The sequence below is a fragment of the Tursiops truncatus genome, chromosome 8, assembly GCF_011762595.2.
Source record: "Tursiops truncatus isolate mTurTru1 chromosome 8, mTurTru1.mat.Y, whole genome shotgun sequence".
Lineage (NCBI taxonomy): Eukaryota > Metazoa > Chordata > Mammalia > Artiodactyla > Delphinidae > Tursiops > Tursiops truncatus.
In genome coordinates this window covers 53,678,317-53,698,058 of record NC_047041.1, presented here as the reverse complement: position 1 = coordinate 53,698,058, position 19,742 = coordinate 53,678,317, and the positions used below count along the sequence as shown (strand labels likewise).

The 19,742-nt window shown below is 38.5% G+C and overlaps 1 protein-coding gene across 3 annotated transcripts in view; it reads right to left on the bottom strand.

Moving 5' to 3' along the window:
* The window catches only part of RSF1 (remodeling and spacing factor 1), a 169,779-nt gene that overhangs the window by 106,939 nt on the left and 43,098 nt on the right, over positions 1-19,742 (bottom strand). For 2 of the 3 annotated variants that reach the window (XM_033862193.2, XM_033862192.2), the window contains exon 2: positions 19,274-19,365. In XM_033862193.2, coding sequence (XP_033718084.1) covers positions 19,274-19,365 — 92 coding nt within the window. Of the gene's footprint in view, positions 1-516; positions 585-19,273; positions 19,366-19,742 lie in introns of those variants that run through there. The other variant, XM_019948666.3, reaches the window with a different exon arrangement.

The following is a 19,742-nucleotide window of genomic DNA, read 5'->3' as shown; positions in this document are numbered from 1 at the left end:
CTTGTGTGCCCCCAGAGGTTGTAGAGGCAGAGTCGTGCCTGCCGTGAGCACGTCGAGGATGAGGCAGGCCCGCCCTTCCTTAGAGGGCTCATGTTACCAACGGGGCTTCAATGGCAGACCTTGGCTCCTTCCTGTGCAAACCCCCAGTTGTGGCTCAGACCACACTCCATTCCCTTCAGGCTGTTTCTGTACAGCCAACCCCAAGCCTCTCCCTGTGTCTGTCCTCTGAAGCCCAAATTTCAGCACCCAGCCCCCATGCACACCAGCAGACATGTGTCTCAAGCTGGGGAGTGCAGTGAGATGTCCAGGATCTTCTGTGCAGGTCTCTCTCTGTTCTGCCTGCCCCAAGCTAGCTGCTGCACTCTCCTCTGAGCCTCTGAAGCTCCCTTTCTGTCATGGCTGATCTCCACGCTGGTGAACGGACTTCTTAGGGTGAGGAAACCTTTTCTTTTTCACCGCACCCTCCCAGGGGTGCACATCCTGTGCCAATTCCCTTTTTTTTCCCTTTTGTCCTACCTGTTACATGGTGATCTTTCTTGCCATTTTGGGTTTATGAGATCTTCTGCCAGCCTTCAGTAGGTATTCTGTGAGAATTGTTCCACATAATGATTATTTCTGATGTATTTGTGGGAAGAAGTGGGCTCCACATCCTTCTCTTCCGCCATTTTAATCCAGTCCTGAACCCTCTGATTCTTAATTCAACACTTTTAAACTTTAGTCTAGAAATCACTACAACCAGACTCTACGATAATTTACTGAAGCATACCGTACTGTAATCAAAATTTTAATGACCCTCAAGTCAATGGGAATTCCTGACTGTCTGCATCATTTAAGATTCTATGAATCTAAACTACTAAGAAATTAAGAGAGATCTAGAATCCCAGGAAAGACAGTTTATAGGGATGAATCTCCATTTCACAAAATAAACAGGCTCCTGAAAAGTTGTACATGAATGCAATAAATTCTTATGTTGAAGGACCTACATAATGTACGAGTAGTTTTCAACCCCACTTCCCTTTTTATTAATCAGCATAATCACTTTCTTCCAACAAAACATTTCATTAGTTTTTATGAACCGAATTGTGTCCCCTCAAAATTAATATGTTGAAGCCCTAACCCACAATGTGTCTGTATATGGAGGTAAGGGCTTTAAGGACATAATTAAAGCTAAAGGAGATCTTAAGAGCAGGGCCATCCTAATCCTACAGGACTGGTGTCTGTGAGACCAGAGATTCCACCTCCCTGAGCACACCCACAGGAAAGGCCATTTGAGGAAACAGCAAGAAGGCCTTCTACAAGGTAGGAAGAGAGTGCTTACTAGGAACCAAATTTGCCAGCACTTTGCTCTTAGACTTCCAGCCGCCAGAACTGTGAATAAATTTTAAGCTAACCACTCTGTGGTATTTTGTTATAGTAGCCCTAGTGGACTAACACTCGGGCCCAGAAGCAATTCTGGGGAAACCCTATGGCTTTATGAAAAATAAGCTGAAAACTGCTGTGCTAAAAGGAAGTTCTCAATCTAATTAATGTTTTATGTGCACAGAACACAAAATTCTCGAAGAAAACTAAGATTAAAAGCATATCTATACCTGTTCTGTAATCTCAAAACATGGCCTATTTATACATTAAAACTAATTTTTAAAAGTTAAATCATTGCAACTACAATAAAACTCCAAGTCCACAAATATATCAATGGCTAAGCAGATGAGGGTACTTGATTATCAGTAAAAGAGATGTTTGTCATTTTCTCTGTAAAAGCTAATTGCTTAGTGTTGTAAAATAAAACTAACAGACTTTTAGGCAAAATGTACAAAAGTGCTCTACGAGTTAACAGACTATATATATGTTCACTAATATAATTAAAAGTTGGAATATTTGCCAAAAAATAATGATAAAGTGGGGACAGATTTCACATTTCATGAGAAGTACTATCTAATTCAAGTTAGTAAAAATGTGAAAGGACTAGTAAAACAGAAAAGCATTAATTCTAAGTGGCAGAAATATAGGCATTATATTATCCTTAGTTTTAATCTATGCATTCTACATTTTTTAATATTAAAAATAAAAAGAGGCTGTGGGAAACCTGTTTCTAACCTCATTTCATGGGAATACCACAAGGTCCTCCAAACTGAGGAAATCCAAGAGCAATTTCTGACTCTCAAATGAATACGAGTTAGTACTCAGACCTATGTGAGACATAATTATATGCAGTGCAATGTCTCTCAACCTTAGCTTTTCTAAGCTAGACCTTAGGGCTACCTAAATTAGGAACAATGGGATTCTTTAAGACAAATGTGTTAAAGTTTTGCTGGCATCAAAGAAAGCTAAAAGTATAAAATACCCTTAGGGGGGCGGAGTGAAGATGGTGTACTACGAGGACATGGAATTCACGTCTCCTCACAACCAGGGCACCTACCAGGCACCGGCGGGGAACCATGGACACCTAAGGGGATGGGAGGAACCCCCAGCGACTGGGTAGGACGTGGGGCACAGGGGGAGTGAAGGGGGAGGAGAAGTGGAGGTGGGAGAGGACTGGCGCCCCGAGGGGGTCGCTAGGGGAGGGGAAGGGATCCCACGCACGAAGGGGGAAATTGGGGGACCACTGGGAGGGCAGAGGATAAAAAGGGAGTGTGGCCAGGTTTCCCCTGCCCACTTGGACCCCCAGGAACCTGTTGCGATCCCGGGCCTGATCCTCTGCCCACCTAGGCCCCCTCCAGCAGAGCAGGTCCTGAGAGAGTGGGAGGGAGGGAAGGGGGAGCAAAAGTAAAGGACGGACTTTGGGACCAGCATCCCTGAAGGATGGCTGGGGGAGGGAAGGAGTTCCTACACCCAGTGGGACCCACCCATGGTTAGGGATCCAGTTGCCACAGGGGAGATCCTGGGGGAGATGGTGGGGAAGGGGCACGAAGGAAGGGTAAGGAATGGGGTCAGTGCTTTCCCATCCACTTAGGCACTGGGGAGCCTGCTGGGCTCCCAGGCCTCATCCTCTGACCTCAGAGCCTCCCTCCTGAAACATAGATCCCAAGTCTCGCTCCTACACCCCTACCCAGGGCCCTCCCTCTACACTCGGAGACCACATCCAACACGCTGGGATTAAACCCCACCCCCACACACTCACTCAGGGCCCTACCTCCAAACTCCAGAACCACACACCCCACCCACCCACACTCACTCAGGGCCCTACCTCCAAACTCCAGAACCGCACACTCGAGAGGCCCTCCTTTCAACCAGCTGCTTCTCCCCTTCCGCACAGGTCCTAGGCAGACACCCTGCCCCACACTCAAATGTCACGCCACCAACTGCCTAGGTCCTGCCCCAGGCTAAACCACGCCTCTGCCTAAGTTCCACCCCCTGCCTAAACTCCACCCCCAGAGCCAAAGCTCTTTTCTTTTCCTTTTAGATTGCGGTTCTGTTTTACCTTGTTGATTCACTGTTGCTAATTCATTTATATTTTTATTTTTACTAATAAATCTCTTATTTTTGCAATTTTATTTTAGACTTCGTTAGTGATCTCTCCTTTTGGCTTGTTTCCCCACCCACCCACCCTTTTTTTTCTTTTTTCTGTCGTAGTTTTATTTTACCTTGTTGAGACTATTTCAACCACAGTTTTATTTTTCCTAATATATTTTTTATCTTTCTAATTTTATTTTGTTTTTTATTCTTTGATATTGTGCTGCTTTCTTTTCTTCCTTTTTTTTTTTTTTTTACCGCACCATGAAGCTTGAAGGATGTTGGTACCCAGTCCGGAGGTCGGGCCCAAACTCCTGTGGTGAGAGCTCCGAATCCAAACAGCTGCACTAACAGAGAACCTCAGAACGCAGGGAATATCAATTGGAGTGAGGCCTCCGGGAAGTCCTCATCTCAGCACCAAGAACCAGCTCTATCCAACTGCCTGCAAACTCCAGTGCTGCACGTCTCAGGCCAAACAACCAGTAAGACAGGAATACAGCACCACCCATCAAAAATAAAATAAAATAAAATGACAAAAAAATATGTTGCAGACGAAGCAGCAAGGTAAAAACCTACAAGACCAAATAAATGAAGATGAAACAGGCAACTGACCCCAAAAGAATTCAGAGTAATGATAGTAAAGAGGATCCAAAATCTTGGAAACAGAATGCAGAAAATAAACGAAACATTTAACAAGGATTTAGAAGAACTAAAGAGCAAACAAACAGTGATGTACCACACAATTACTGAAATTAAAAATACTCTAGAAGAAATCAACAACAGCATAACTGAAGCAGAAGAACAGTAAGTGAGCTAGAAGATAAAATGGTAGAAATAACCGCCAGGGAGCAGAATAAAGAAAAAACAATGAGGATTTGCCTCAAGAAGCTGAAGGAGAAGTACGTGCTCTCACTCCCTCTTGTAAGAGCACCAGAATCACAACGAACTACTGAACAATCATCAACAGGAAGATACTGGAACTCACCAAAAAAGATACCCCACATCCAAAGACAAAGGAGAAGCCACAAAGAGACGGTAGGAGGGGCGCAATCACAATAAAATCAAATGCTGTAACTGCTGGGTGGGTGACTCATAAGCTGGAGAACACTTCTACCACAGAAGTCCACCCACTGGAGTGAAGGTTCTGAGCCCTATACTGGGCTTCCCAACCCGGGGGTCCAGCAACGGGAGGAAGAATTCCTAGAGAATCAGACTTTGAAGGCTACTGGGATTTGATTGCAGGTCTTCGAAAGGACTGGGGGAAAAAGTGACTCCACTCTTGGAGGGCACACGCAAACTAGCATGCACATCAGGACTCAGGGGAAGGAGCAGTGACGCCACAGGAGACTGAACCAGACCTACCTGCTAGTAGTGGAGGGTCTCCTGCAGAGGCGGGGTGTGGCTGTGTCTCAACGAGAGGACAAGGACACTGGCAGCAGAAGTTCTGGGAAGTACTCCTTGGCATGAGCCCTCCCAGAGTCCACCTATAGCCCCACCAAAGAGCCCAGGTAGACTCCAGTATTGGGTTGCCTCAGGCCAAACAAACAACAGGGAGGAAACCCGGCCGTACCCATCAGCAGTCAAGCAGATTAAAGTTTTACTGAGCTCTGCCCGCCAGAGCAACAAACAGCTCTACCCACCACCAGACCCTCCTATAAGGAAACTTGCACAAGCCTCTTAGATAGCCTCATCCACCAGAGGGCAGACGGCAGAAGCAAGAACTACAATCCTGCAGCCTGTGGAACAAAAACCATGTTCACAGAAAGTTAGAAAAGATGGAAAGGCAGACGGCTATGTACCAGATGAAGGAACAAGATAAAACCCCAGAAAAACAATTAAATGAAGTGGAGATAGGCAACCTTCCAGAAAAAGAATTCAGAATAATGACAGTGAAGTTGATCCAGGACCTCGGAAAAAGAATGGAGGCAAAGATCAAGAAGATGCAAGATATGTTTAACAAAGACCCCGAAGAATTAAAGAACAAACAAACAGAGAGGAACAATACAATAACTGAAATGAAAACTACACTAGAAGGAATCAATAGCAGAATAACTGAGACAGAAGAACGGATAAGTGACCTGGAAGACAGAATGGTGGAATTCACTGCTGCGGAACAGAATAAAGAAAAAAGAATGAAAAGAAATGAAGACAGCCTAAGAGACATCTGGGACATTACACGCAACAACATTTGCATTACAGGGGTCCCAGGAGGAGAAGAGAGAAAGGACTCGAGAAAATATCTGAAGAGATTATAGTCGAAAACTTCCTAACATGGGAAAGGAAATAGCCACCCAAGTCCAGGAAGCGCAGAGAAGTCCCATACAGGATAAACCCAAGGAGAAATATGCTGAGACACATAGTAATCAAACTGGCAAAAATTAAAGACAAAGAAAAATTATTGAAAGCAGCAAAGAAAAAAAGACAAATAACATACAAGAAAACTCCCATAAGGTTAACCGGTGATTTCTCAGTAGAAACTCTACAAGCCAGAAGGGAGTGGCAGGACATACTTAAAGTGATGAAAGGGAAGAACCTACGGCCAAGAGTACTCTACCCGGCAAGGATCTCATTCAGTTTCGATGGAGAAATCAAAAGCTTTACAGACAAGCAAAAGCTAAGAATTTAGGACCACCAAATCAGGTCTGCAACAAATGCTAAAGGAACTTCTCTAAGTGGGAAACACAAGAAAAGAAAAGGACCTACAAAAAAAAAAAAAACAAACAAAAACCACAACAATTAAGAAAATGGTAATAGGAACATACATGTCGGTAATTATCTTAAACGTGAATGGATTAAATGTTCCAACCAAAAGACACAGGCTCGCTGAATCGATACAAAAACAAGACCCATATAAACGCTGTCTACAAGAGACCCACTTAAGACCTAGGGACACATACAGACTGAAAGTGGGGAATGGAATAAGATACTCCATGCAAATGAAAATCAAAAGAAAGCTGGAGTAGCAATACTCATATCAGATAAAATAGACTTCAAAATAAAGAATGTTACAAGAGACAAGAAAGGACACTACATAATGATCAAGGGACGAATCCAAGACGAAGATATAACAATTATAGATATATATGCACCCGACATAGGAGCACCTCAATACATAAGGCAACTGCTAACAGCTATAAAAGAGGAAATCGAGAGTAACACAATAATAGTGAGGGACTTTAACACCTCACTTACACCAATGGACAGATCATCCAAAATGAAAATAAATAAGGAAACAGAAGCTTTAAATGACACAATAGACCAGATAGATTTAATTGATCTTTTTAGGACATTCTATCCAAAAACAGCAGATTATACTTTGTTCTCAAGTGCTCACGGAACATTCTCCAGGATAGATCACAAATTGGGTCACAAATCAAGCCTCAGTAAATTTAAGAAAACTGTAATCATATCAAGCATCTTTTCTGACCACTACGCTATAAGATAAGAAATAAATTACAGGGAAGAAAACGTAAAAAACACAAACACATACAGGCTAAACAACACATTACTAAATAACCAAAAGATCACTGAAAAAAATCAAAGAGGAAATCAAACAACACCTAGAGCCAAATGACAATGAAAACACAACGATCCAAAACCTATGGGATGAAGCAAAAGCAGTTCTAAGAGGGAAGTTTATAGCTATACAAGCCTACCTCAAGAAACAAGAAAAATCTCAAATAAACACTCTAACCTTACACCTAAAGGAACTAGAGAAAGAACAAACAAAAACCAAAGTTAGTAGAAGGAAAGAAATCATAAAGATCAGATCAGAAATAAATAAAAAAGAAATGAAGGAAACGATAGCAAAGAGCAATAAAACTAAAAGATGGTTCTTTGAGAAGATAAACAAAATTGATAAATCATTAGCCACACTCATTAAGAAAAAAAGGGAGAAGAATGAAATCAATAGAATTAGAAATGAAGAAGGTGAAGTAACAACTGACACTGTAGAAATACAAAGGATCATGAGAGACTACTAGAAGCAATTATATGCCAATAACAAGGACAACCTGGAAGAAATGGACAAATTCTTAGAAAAGCACAAGCTTCCAAGACAGAACCAGGAAGAAATAGAACATATAAACAGACAAATCAGAAGCACTGAAATTGAAACTGAGATTCAAATTCTTCCAACAAACAAAAGCCCAGGACCAGATGGCTTCACATGCAAATTCTATCAAACGTTTAGAGAAGAGCTAACACATATACTTCTCAAACTCTTCCAAAATATAGCAGAGGGAGGAACACTCCCAAACTCATTCTATGAGGCCATGATCACCCTGATAATAAAAGCAGAAAAAGATACTCAAAAAAAAGAAAATTACAGACCAATATAACTGATGAATATAGATGCAAAAATCCCCAACAAAATACTAGCAAACAGAATCCATCAACACATTAAAAGGATCATACACCACGATCAAGTGGTGTTTTTCCCAGGAATGCAAGGATTCTTCAGTATGTGCAAATCAATCAATGTGATACACCATATTAACAAATCGAAGGAGAAAAACCATATGAGCATCTCAATAGATGCAGATAAAGCTTCTGACAAAACTCAACACCCATTTATGATAAAAACCCTCCAGAAAGTGGGCATAGAGGGAACCTACCTCAACATAATAAAGGCCATATATGACAAACCCACAGCAAACATCGTTCTCAATGGTGAAAAACTGAAAGCGTTTCCTCTAAGATCAAGAACAAGACAGGGTGCCCACTCTTACCACTATTAGTCAACACAGTTTTGGAAGTTATAGCCATGGCAATCAGAGAAGAAAAAGAAATAAAAGAAACCCAAATCAGAAAAGAAGAAGTCAAACTGTCACTGTTTGCAGATGACCTGATATTATACATAGAGAATCCTAAAGATGCTACCAGAAAACTACAGCTAATCAATGAAGCTGGTAAAGTAGGAGGATACAAAAGGAATGCACAGAAATCTCTTGCATTGCTATACACTAACAATGATAAATCTGAAAGAGAAATTAAGGCAACGCTCTCATGTACCACTGCAACAAAAAGAATAAAATGCCTAGGAATAAACCTACCTAAGGAAACAAAAGACTTGTATGCAGAAATCTATAAGACACTGATGAAAGAAATTAAAGACGATACAAGCAGATGGAGAGATATACCATGTTCTTGGATTGGAAGAATCAACATTGTGAAAATGACTATACTACCGAAAGCAATCTACAGAGTCAATGCAATCCTTATCAAACTACCAATGGCATTTTTCACAGAACTAGAAGAAAAAACGGCACAATTTCTGTGGAAACACAAAAGACCCTGAATAGCCAAAGCAGTCTTGAGGGTAAAAAACAGAGCTGGAGGAATCAGACTCCCTGACTTAAGACTATACTAGAAAGCTACAGTAATCAAGACAATATGGTACTGGCACAAACAGAAATATAGATCAATGGAATAGGACAGAAAGCCCAGAGATAAACCCATGCACATATGGTCACCTTATCTTTGATAAAGGAGGCAAGAGTATACAATGCAGAAAAGACAGCCTCTTCCATAAGTGGTGCTGGGAAACTGGACAGCTACATGTAAAAGAAGGAAATTGGAACACTTCCTAACATCATACACAAAAATAAACTCCAAATGGATTAAGGACCTAAATGTAAGGCCAGACACTATAAAACTCTTAGAGAAAAACATAGGCAGACCACTCTATGACATAAATCACAGCAAGATCCTTTTTGACCCACCTCCTAGAGAAATGGAGATAAAAACAAAAATAAACAAATGGGACCTAATGAAACTTAAAAGCTTTTGTACAGCATAGGAAATCATAAACAAGACAAAAAGACAACCCTCAGAATGGGAGAAAATATTTGCAAACAAAGCAAGTGACAAAGGATTAATCTCCAAAATATACAAGCAGCTCATGCAGCTCAATATCAAAAAAACAAACAACCCAATCCAAAAATGGGCAGAAGAGGTAAACAGACATTTTTCCAAAGAAGATATACAGATTGCCAGCAAACACATGAAAAGATGCTCAACATTACCAATCATTAGAGAAATGCAAATCAAAACTACAATGAGGTATCACCTCACACTGGTTGTAATGGCCATCATCAAAAAATTTACAAACAATAAATGCTGGAGAGGGTGTGGAGAAAAGGGAACCCTGCTATACTGTTGGTGGGGATGTAAACTGATACAGCCACTATGGAGAACAGTATGGAGGTTCCTTAAAAAACTAAAAATAGAACTAGTATATGACCCAGCAATCCTACTACTGGGCATATACCCTGAGAAAACCATAACTCAAAGAGTCATGTACCACAATGTTCACTGCAGGACTATTTACAGTAACAGGACACGGAAACAGCCTAAGTGTGCATCGAGAGATGAATGGATAAAGATGTGGCACATATATACAATGGAATATTACTCAGCCATAAAAAGACACGAAACTGAGTTATTTGTAGTGAGGTGGATGGATCTAGAGTCTGTCATACAGAGTTAAGTTAAGTCAGAAAGAGAAAAACAAATACCGTATGGTAAAACATATATATGGAGTCTAAAAAAAATGGTTCTGATGAACCTAGGGGCAGGACAGGAATAAAGACGCAGATGTAGAGAATGGACTTGAGGACACAGGGAGGGGGAAGGGGAAGCTGGGACAAAGTGAGAGAGTAGCGTGGACATATATACACTACCAAATGTAAAATAGATAGCTAGTGGGAAGCAGCCACATAGCACAGGGAGATCAGCTCGGTGCTTTGCGACCACCTAGAGGGGTGGGATAGAGAGGGTGGGAGGGAGACGCAAGAGGGAGGGGATATGGGGATATACGTACGCATATAGCTGATTCACTTTGTTATACATCAGAAACTAACGCAACACTGTAAAGCAATTATACTCCAATAAAGATTCTAAAAAAAAAAAGTACTCTTAGAAGAACTAAAATCATAGGCACTAAAAATGGGTATCTCATAATAGTATCCTTTTAACATGCTTGAGTACGTACAATTAGCAAGGCATAGTATTAGATGAAAACACTGAAAAATATGCATACTTCCCTGATTTCAAAGAACTTGCATTTTGATGTGTGTGGGGGGTGTGGAGCAGAAGCAGGGGAACAGGAGAGCAGACAGAGACACACACACACAGACATACATACACAAACACACTCATGTGGCTGGCTTCTGCTAGGACAGTGTTCGTTCATTTATCCAATTACTGATTCAACAAATATTGACTGAGCAATCACTATGTGTTAGGCACTGTTTCAGGTGCTAAGAATATAATAGAGATTGACAAAAATCCTTGCCCTCACTGAGATTTCGTTTTTGTGGAAGACAGACTTAAATAATAAACTTGGGATTTTTCGTTTTATGAATGAAATAAAACAACGTGATTAGATGAGATTGAAGGGCAAGACCTACTTTAGTTATACAAAAAAGCAAGGATCAAGAAACAGCATGACCATTCTGGAAACCAAAAGTATTTCTTCATGGCAGAACTACTGTACTGTATGTACTACCACACAGTACATACTGATGTGGTAAAGAGAACAGCAAGAAAAGAATCCAGAGAAAAAAATAGCAAGGCCCATCACATAAAAAACTTTGTTCCCATGTTAAAAAATTTATTTTCCATTCAGAAGACAACAAGGAGTCATAATTAAGGGCTTAAAACAGAAGAGAAAGATCATTCAGATTTTCGCTTTACCATTTTCACTGTGGTAACTGAAATAGACACGGAAACCAATCTGGAGGTTCCCACATTAATCCAGGTGAGAGAAAATGACTGCAAGCAGGGTAGAAACAAAGAGGGTTGAGTATACTGAGTTGAGAGAGATTTAGAAGGCTAAATCAAACAGGGCTTGGTTGATATGAAGTCCAGAGTGACCAGCAGCTCTGAATATATAATAGTACCATTTACCAAGTCAAGGAACAACTTTTACCAAGGAACAAATTTACCAAGTCAAGGAACAAACTCTAGACTATTAAAAAAAACACTATAAAAGTAGCAGATCTATCCAAGTTCTGGTTCTCTTTTACTAACTTGGATACATGGCCAAGAATAAGTATCTCCCTTTGGTTCTTAATATCTTCATCTGTTAAATGAACAGTTCAGAGAGAGCGGCCAAGATTTAGTTTGAGAAATGATAAAGGAATCAAGGATGATACTTATATTTCTGGTTTGAGAAAATATGTGGTATTGATGCTATTTAACCAAGGGTATCAGTCAGGATAGTAGGGTTATGCTGCAGTAACAAAGGACCCCCAAATCTCAATGATTTACAGCAATGGCTGGCAAACTCTGGCCCACAGACTATTTGTTTTTATAGATAAAGTTTTACTGGAACACAGCCATATCCATTTATTTAGAAACTGTAGTTGTGAAAGAAAATATAAGGACCACAAGCCTAAAATATTTACTATCTTACCCCTTAAGAAATAGTTTGCTGAACACCTAGGTTTATAGCAACAAAGTTTATTCTTGGGCTACACTGTATCTTGATAACAGGTTGGTAGTGGCTCTGCTGCACATTATCTTCACCCCCAAATGAGCGGCATTTATCTAGAAAATTATCAGTCATCATAGCAAAGGTAATAAAACACATAAAGAATATACATTGCTCTTAAAGCTTTTTCCAGAAAGTGTAACTAACATACCACTTTTCCTTCATTTCACCGACCAAAGTCTAATCACATGACCATGCCTGAATTTACCAGCAGGGGGATGTATAGTCCTCCCAAAGGGAAGGGAACCAAATATTTTGCAGTTGTCCCACACAAATCTGGCCACCCTGTTCCATTTTCCTGAGTTTGTGGCCACTAAAGAAGACCTGACATTTTCTAACCTCTTTTACGAATAGGTATAATCATGTGACTGTGTTGTTTCTAATGGAATAACAGAAGTAACATATGCAACTTCTGCTTTGCTTATTAAAAGAAAACTGCATGCCCTGAACTTACTTTCTTTCTCCTTTCTGAGGCTGAAGTACATTATACAACACAGGAAAGCAAAATGTCCTAGGGTACAACAGTGAAATGAAAGAAACCTGGGTCTCTGAATAACCTCATGGAACACAACTGTCTCAAGAGTCTAGACCAGCCATTGTTATGATAGAGAGAAATAAACTTATTGCTTTTTTTCTCCCCTTTTTGGCTGCACTGTAGGGCATGCAGAATCTTAGTTCCTCGACCACGGATCAAACCTGTGCCTCCTGCATTGGGAGCTAAGAGTCTTAACCACCGGACCACCTGGGAAGTCCCAAGTTATTGCTTATTTAAGCAATTATATTTTGGAATCATTTTGTTACAGAAGTTTAGTCTCTACACTGACACAGATTCACTTTATTTTTTGAGTAAAGATGTTCACTATGTAATTGAGTATACTGGCCTTGGAACTAAGAAGATTCAGGATGAAAATATGACTCACTGGCATACGGGGTTTAAAGCCATGGGAATAAATACGATAATCCAGGGAGAGTGTATGAAATGAGACTAGAGGAGAGTCTAAAACAAAACTCTGTAGTACAAAAACCTTCAGGAGCTTAGATAAAAAGAAAGATCTGGCAAAGGAGACTACTAGGGATAGAAAGAAATCCAGGAAAGTACTGTAGGAAAGAAGGCAAAAGAAGAATGTTTGAAGGAAAGAACATGTAGAGAAACTGGGAAGATATGTAATAAATAGTGTCACTTGAATTTAGTAATAAGCGACACTGTTCAAACGCTTGAACTGAAAAAGAAATTTTATTGGAATGGAATTATGCAGAGGAGGAAATTTTCAATGGACTAAGGAGTGAATGGGAGGTAAAGAAACAGACTAGCAAACAAAGAAAATTATTTCAAGAGTTCTGTAAGATAGATAGCTTCTACGTGGCCCATAATGATCTTCACCTCCTGGTATTCATTCCCCTTATGTCATTCCTTCCCTTGTTCCTTCACCCCACCCGCTTTGGTTATGAGCCAAATCTAGTGATTTCATTCTAACAAATAAAATATGGCAAAGGTGATAGTACGTCATTTCCAAGATCTGGCTACAAAAAGACCATGAGTTCCATCTCAGGCACTCTCACTCACTGGCTCTGTTGCAATATTTTAAGCTGCCTTATGAAAAAGCCATGACAAGGAACCCAATCCTGTCAACAGCTATGTGACTGAGCTTGGAAGTGGATCCTCTTCCAGTTGAGCCTTCAGAGAAAACTGCAAGGCAAGCTGACAGCTTGACTACGTACAGCCTAATGACAGACACTGAGCCAGATTCCTAACACAAAAAAATTATGAGATAATAAATGTTTGATGTTCATTGTTTTAAGCTGCTCAGTTTGGGGGTAAGTTGTCATGAAAGCAATAAATAACTTATATAAAGGGGAAGAAGAGCAGATGGGTGGCAGCTGAAGGGAAATAAAGAGTTAATGGAGAGTTTATAGTTCTTTACTAAAATAGTAGAGACTTTAGCATATCAAAAAAGGATAAGGGAAAAATACACATTTATACGTAAGAGTGTATTTACAGGGCAGCGAAAGTCTTAAAAAACAGGGAAAAAAGGACTGTAAATATACATATGAAGTTAGCAAATCTCTATAAATATCTAAGTAGAAAAATTATTTTTTAATATTGAAGAAGGATATAATATATGTTAAGTAAGGGCAAAAAAAGTCTCAACAAAACTAGAGGGATCAAAATCAAACAAAGTATGTTCTCCTACACAATGGAATGGAATTAGAAATCAAAAACAGGAAAAAATTGGGAAATTCACAAACATGTGGAAACAACACACTACTAAATAACCAACGGGTCAAAAAAGAAATCACAAGGGAAAAGAGAAAATACTTAGAAATGAATGAAAACAAAAGAGAACATACTAATTTATTAAATGTAACTAAGCAGGGATTAGATGCAATAGCTGAAAATGCCTATACTGAAAAAGAGGAATACCTCAAATTAATAACCTAAACTTCCATGTTAGAAAAGAAGAGTAGGGACTTCCCTGGTGGCACAGTGGTTAAGAATCCACCTGCCAATGCTACAGACACAGGTTAGAGCCCTGGTCCGGGAATATCCCATGCCTCAGAGCAACTAAGCTGGTGCGCCACAACTACTGAGCCAGCACTCTAGAGCCTGCGCTCTAGAGCTCGCACTCTAGAGCCCGCGAGCCACAACTACTGAAGCCTACACGCCTAGAGCCCCATGCTCTGCAACAAGAGAAGCCACCGCAATGAGCAGCCCACGCACCACAACGAAGAGTAGCCCCTACTCACTGCAACTACAGAAAGCCTGCACGCAGCAACAAAGACCCAACGTGGCCAAAAATAAATAAAAAATTAATTAAAAAAAAGAAAAACAGAAATTCAATTAAACCAAAAGTTGGTCCTTAAAAAGATAAAATTTTACAAACCTCTAACTAGACTGGCCAGGAAAAAAGAGAACACTAAATCAGTAAAATGAGGAAAGAAAGAAGGAACATTACTACAGACTTTGCAGAACTAAAAAGAATTATAAGTGAATACTATGAACAACTGTATGCCAATAAATTAGATAAGCTAATAAAATGGACAATTTCCTAGAAAGGCACAAACTACTGAACTTGACACAAGAAGAAATACAAATCTGACTAAATCAATGACAATTAAAGAGACTGAATAAACAAAAATTTTCAACAAAGAAAAGCCCAAGTGCACCTGGCTTCCCTGCTAAATTCTAATAAATACCTCACAAACACTTGCAAAAAAAACAAAAGCAGAGGAAACACTTCTCAATTCAACATAAGAGGCCAGCATTACCGAGATAGCAAAACCAGACAAAGACACCTCAAGAAAAAAAAAAAAAAATACGGATATCCCTTATGAACATAGGCACAAAAATCCTCAAAAATAAATTAACAAACCAAATCTAGCAACAGATAAAAATGATTATGGACCATGACCAAGTGGGATTGGTTACAGGATTGCAAGGTTTCAACATATGAAAATTAATCAATGTAATATACCACATTAATAGAATAAAGGACAAAATTTGTGTGGTTAACTCAATAGATGCAGAAAAAACATCTGACAAAATCCAACAGCTTTCGTGATAAAAACACTAAACAAACTAGGAAAAGAAGAGAATTTCCTCAACCTGATAAAGGACATCAATGAAAAACCCTCAAATAACACCATACTAAAAGTTGAAAGGCTGAAAACTTTCCCCCTAGGATCAGGAACATGACAAGGATGTCTGCTCTCACCATTTCTATTCAACAGTGTACCAGAGGTTCCAGCAAAGCAATTATGCAAGAAAAAGAAATAAAGCGTATCCAGATTGAAAAGGGGGAAGTAAGCCTATCTATGTTTGCAGATGACATAATCTTGTATATAGAAAATCTTAAGAATTCACAAAAAAAGCTATTTGAGCTAATAATGAGTTTGGCAAAGTTGCAACATACAAGATCAACATACAATCATTAGTCATATTTCTACACAATAGCAGTGAATGATATGAAAATGAAATTAAGAAAATTCCATTTACAATACCCTCAAAAACAGCAAAATGCTAAGGAATAAATTGAACAAAAGTATAAGACTGGAGTCAGAAAACTGCAAAACATTTTTGAAAGGAATTAAAGACCTACATATTTTGAAAGACATCCTATTTTCATGGATCAGAAAACTTACTACTGTTAAGAAGCCAATACTCCCCAAATCTATCTATAGATTATATACAATCCCTATGCAAATCCTAACTGGCATTTTTGCAGATACTGATAAGCTGATCCTCAAACTCATAAGGAAATGAAAGTGATGCAGAACAACCAAAACAATTTTGGAAAAGATGAACAATTTCAAAATTTACCACAAAGTTGCAGTAATCAAGACTATATGGTACCAGCATAAATAACAACATGTAAGTCAACAGAATGAAAACTTCAGAAATAAACTCTCACATTTACGGTCAATTGACTTTCTACAAGGATGTCAAGGCAATCCAGTGAGGGAAAGAATGTTTTTTACAAATGGTAACAGAACAAATGTATATCTATGTGCAAAGAATATAGTTGGACTCCTATCTGAGAGTATATTCAAAAATTAAATGGGTTATAGATCTAAATTTAAGAACTAAAACTACAAACTCTTAAAACAAAACATAGAATTAAATCTTCATGACCTGGCTTGGGCAACAGTTTCTTATATATGACACCAAAGCACTAGCCACATTAGAAAAATATTGGACTTAATCAAAATGAAAACTTCCATGCATCAAAAGATATTACACAGAAACTGAAAAGACAACACACATAATGGGAGAAAATATTTGCAAACCATATATCTGGTAAGGGTCTAGTATGCAGAATATATAAAAAAAACTTTAAAAACTCAAAAACAAGAAGACAACCAATTAAAAAATGGACAAGGATGTGAATAGACATTTTTCCAAAGAAGATACACACAAAGTCCAACAAGCCCATGAAAAGAAGGTTCAACATCCTTTAATCATAAGGAAAATGTAAATCAAAACCATAATGAGATAGTACTTCATCCCCACTGGAAGGGCTAAAATCAATCAGTCAATAATAAGTGTTGGTAAGGTGGGATGTGGAAAAGTTGGAACCCTCATAGGTTCCTAGGGAAAAACGTTGGAGCTGTTTTGGAACAGTCTGGCAGTTCCTCAAAAAATTAAACAAAGAATTACCATATAACCCAGCAATTCTACCCTAGATATATACTCAAAAAACTGAATCACCTGTCTACCCAAAAATCTGTACACAAATGTTCATAGCAGTACTATTTATAATAGCCAAAAGGTAGAAACAAGGCAAATATTATAAACTGATAAGCAGATTAAATGTAATATTATCCACACAATGCAATATTATTCAAGCATAAAAACAAACAAAGTTCTGATACATGCTACAACACAGATGAACCTTGAAAACATTTTGCTAAGTGAAAGAAGCCAGACACAAAGGCTACTACAGATTCTGATTCCATTTATATGAAACCTCCATAATAGGCAAATTCACAGAGTCAGAAAACAGATCAGTGGTTGCTAAGGACTGGGGGAAAGGGGAAGTAATTGCTAATGGGTATGAGGTTTCTTCTGGGGCGATGAAGATGTTCTGGTTTGGATACTGGTGATGGTTGCACAACCTTGTGAATATACTAAAAACACTGAATTGTACACTTTCAAAGGGCAAATTTTATGTTATGTGAATGTATCTCAATTCAAAAAAATTGAGCTAGAACCTGCAGTTATGACCATAAAACTAAAGGGGTTTATAAAATCATCTTGTCCCAATTACCACATTTTATGAAGAAACTGAGATACAAGGGGGCAAAAGGAGATTATCCGTGGACCCAAATTTTGTTAACAGTAGAGTTGAGATTAGTATACAAGATATTTCTACCTCAGTTCTCAGAACATATACAAAACAAACCAACCCACTTTAATAAACAGATTTACAAACAACTACACCCTTTAAAATGTTATGTTAAAAACTACTGTCCTGAAATTCTAGCACCTCTTTTTAAGGTCCAGACCTAGATTGTTAATAAATATTTTGTTAAAGGCAAAGCAGCAACTTCACTGGTATCCACCCCCTGCCCCACTGGTATGTTTAAAAGGACTTTAAACAGTTAAAACTTTGCTCATTTATTATCCACAGTTTAATATAGTTCAGAGATTTAATTAAATATTAGTTAATCAAGGCTTTTAGAAAATCACACAGCATCAAATTTTTGAAATGCTGAGCCAACTTTCCAGGGCTTCAAACTTGTGCAAAAGTATTGAAATATATCTCATTTCATATTGGGCTTTTCAAAAGTTAAGACACTCCTACCACTTGCTGAGCGTTCAGGTCTATGCCTCCTCTCCCTGAATCTGGGGAGAACTGTGGTTGCTTCAACCAACAGAGTACAGTGAAAGTGACCTTTTCCAAATTCCCAACCCAGAGAGTCACTGAGCTGATTAAAATGATTATTGTTTTATGTCACTTAATTTAGAGTGGTGTGTTACACAGCAAAGATAACTGAAACAGCACATGTGATTTTTTATGATAAGAACAAGCAACTCCTGTTCCCTGATGGTTCCTCTTTTCATAGCACTCTACAATCATATGCACACGCCTGCAAAAGCAGTATGAAAATATATGTATACATAAACATACACTTTTAAAAAGACGATAAGAAAATTACAGGTTTCCAATCGCCTAAAAATGTAACCTAATATTCTAGTATGTTAGAGTTCAAAATATCACCCCCCTCCCTCACAAAATTGTGTGGATCTCAAAAGTTTGGATGCAATTCCATCCAGACAATTTTCCTGAATCCAGACAATTTTCCTGAATTTGCCCTTAATAGGGTTTATCCTAAAGCAATCATTTTCTGATTACCCAAGTTGTTCTCATTAAGGATAGGTTTGGCCTATTGTTAACTTAGAAGCCTTCCATACTGACCTAAAGGTCTTTGGACATTTTACTTTTTAAGTAAAAGACAAATTTTGGCTCTGTCTACACATACTATGTGATCTCAAAGAAAAATGACAACTTTGTTGGGCCTCATCTATAGCTTAATTGAGTTGATCAGGACGATTTTAAGAAATCATGAAAGAAACAGAGAAAACATGAAAAAGTCCTGAGCACAGTGTTTGACACAAAAGATAACACCTCTGAAATCTAACTTTGGGACTCTAGACTATTGCTTAGTAGCTGCAAAAAAGAATCACATACCTGTAGTAATCATATAGATTTCTGAGTCATATTTTACAACTTTTAGGAGACCATTTTAAAAATCAGAGCATATTATGCAACATAACATCGATTTATGCTAGATAGAATATAGAGAAGGTGATTTACAAATATTTACCTTGATCAAATATTTTTCCCATCTATCTGCTGTAACAGATTTGCCAATCTTCCTCATCAACTTCAAATGGAGCTCCACCAATTCTTTAGGTACTTAAAAGGAAGAAAAAATACTGTTAGCCAGCAAAATAAAACATTTGTAAACATTTAGGATCATAAAAAAAGAACTTTCTTCAATGCTGAATACTTTTTCAAAATAGATGTTGATTTAGTTATCTTTTAGAACTCTGAATCAGAAAAGACTAAACTAGGGCAAGAAATAACTGAAAACTACTTTTTAAAACATGAACAAGAATATTCATGTTTTCTTTCAAAACATCAACAATTAAGAGTGAACTCTAATGTAAACTGCAGACTTTTGGGTGATAACAATGTGTCAATGTAGGTTCATCAATTTCAACGAATGTACCATAGTAGTGTGGGATGTGGACAGTGAGAGAGGTTGTACATGTGCGGAGGAAGAGGGTATA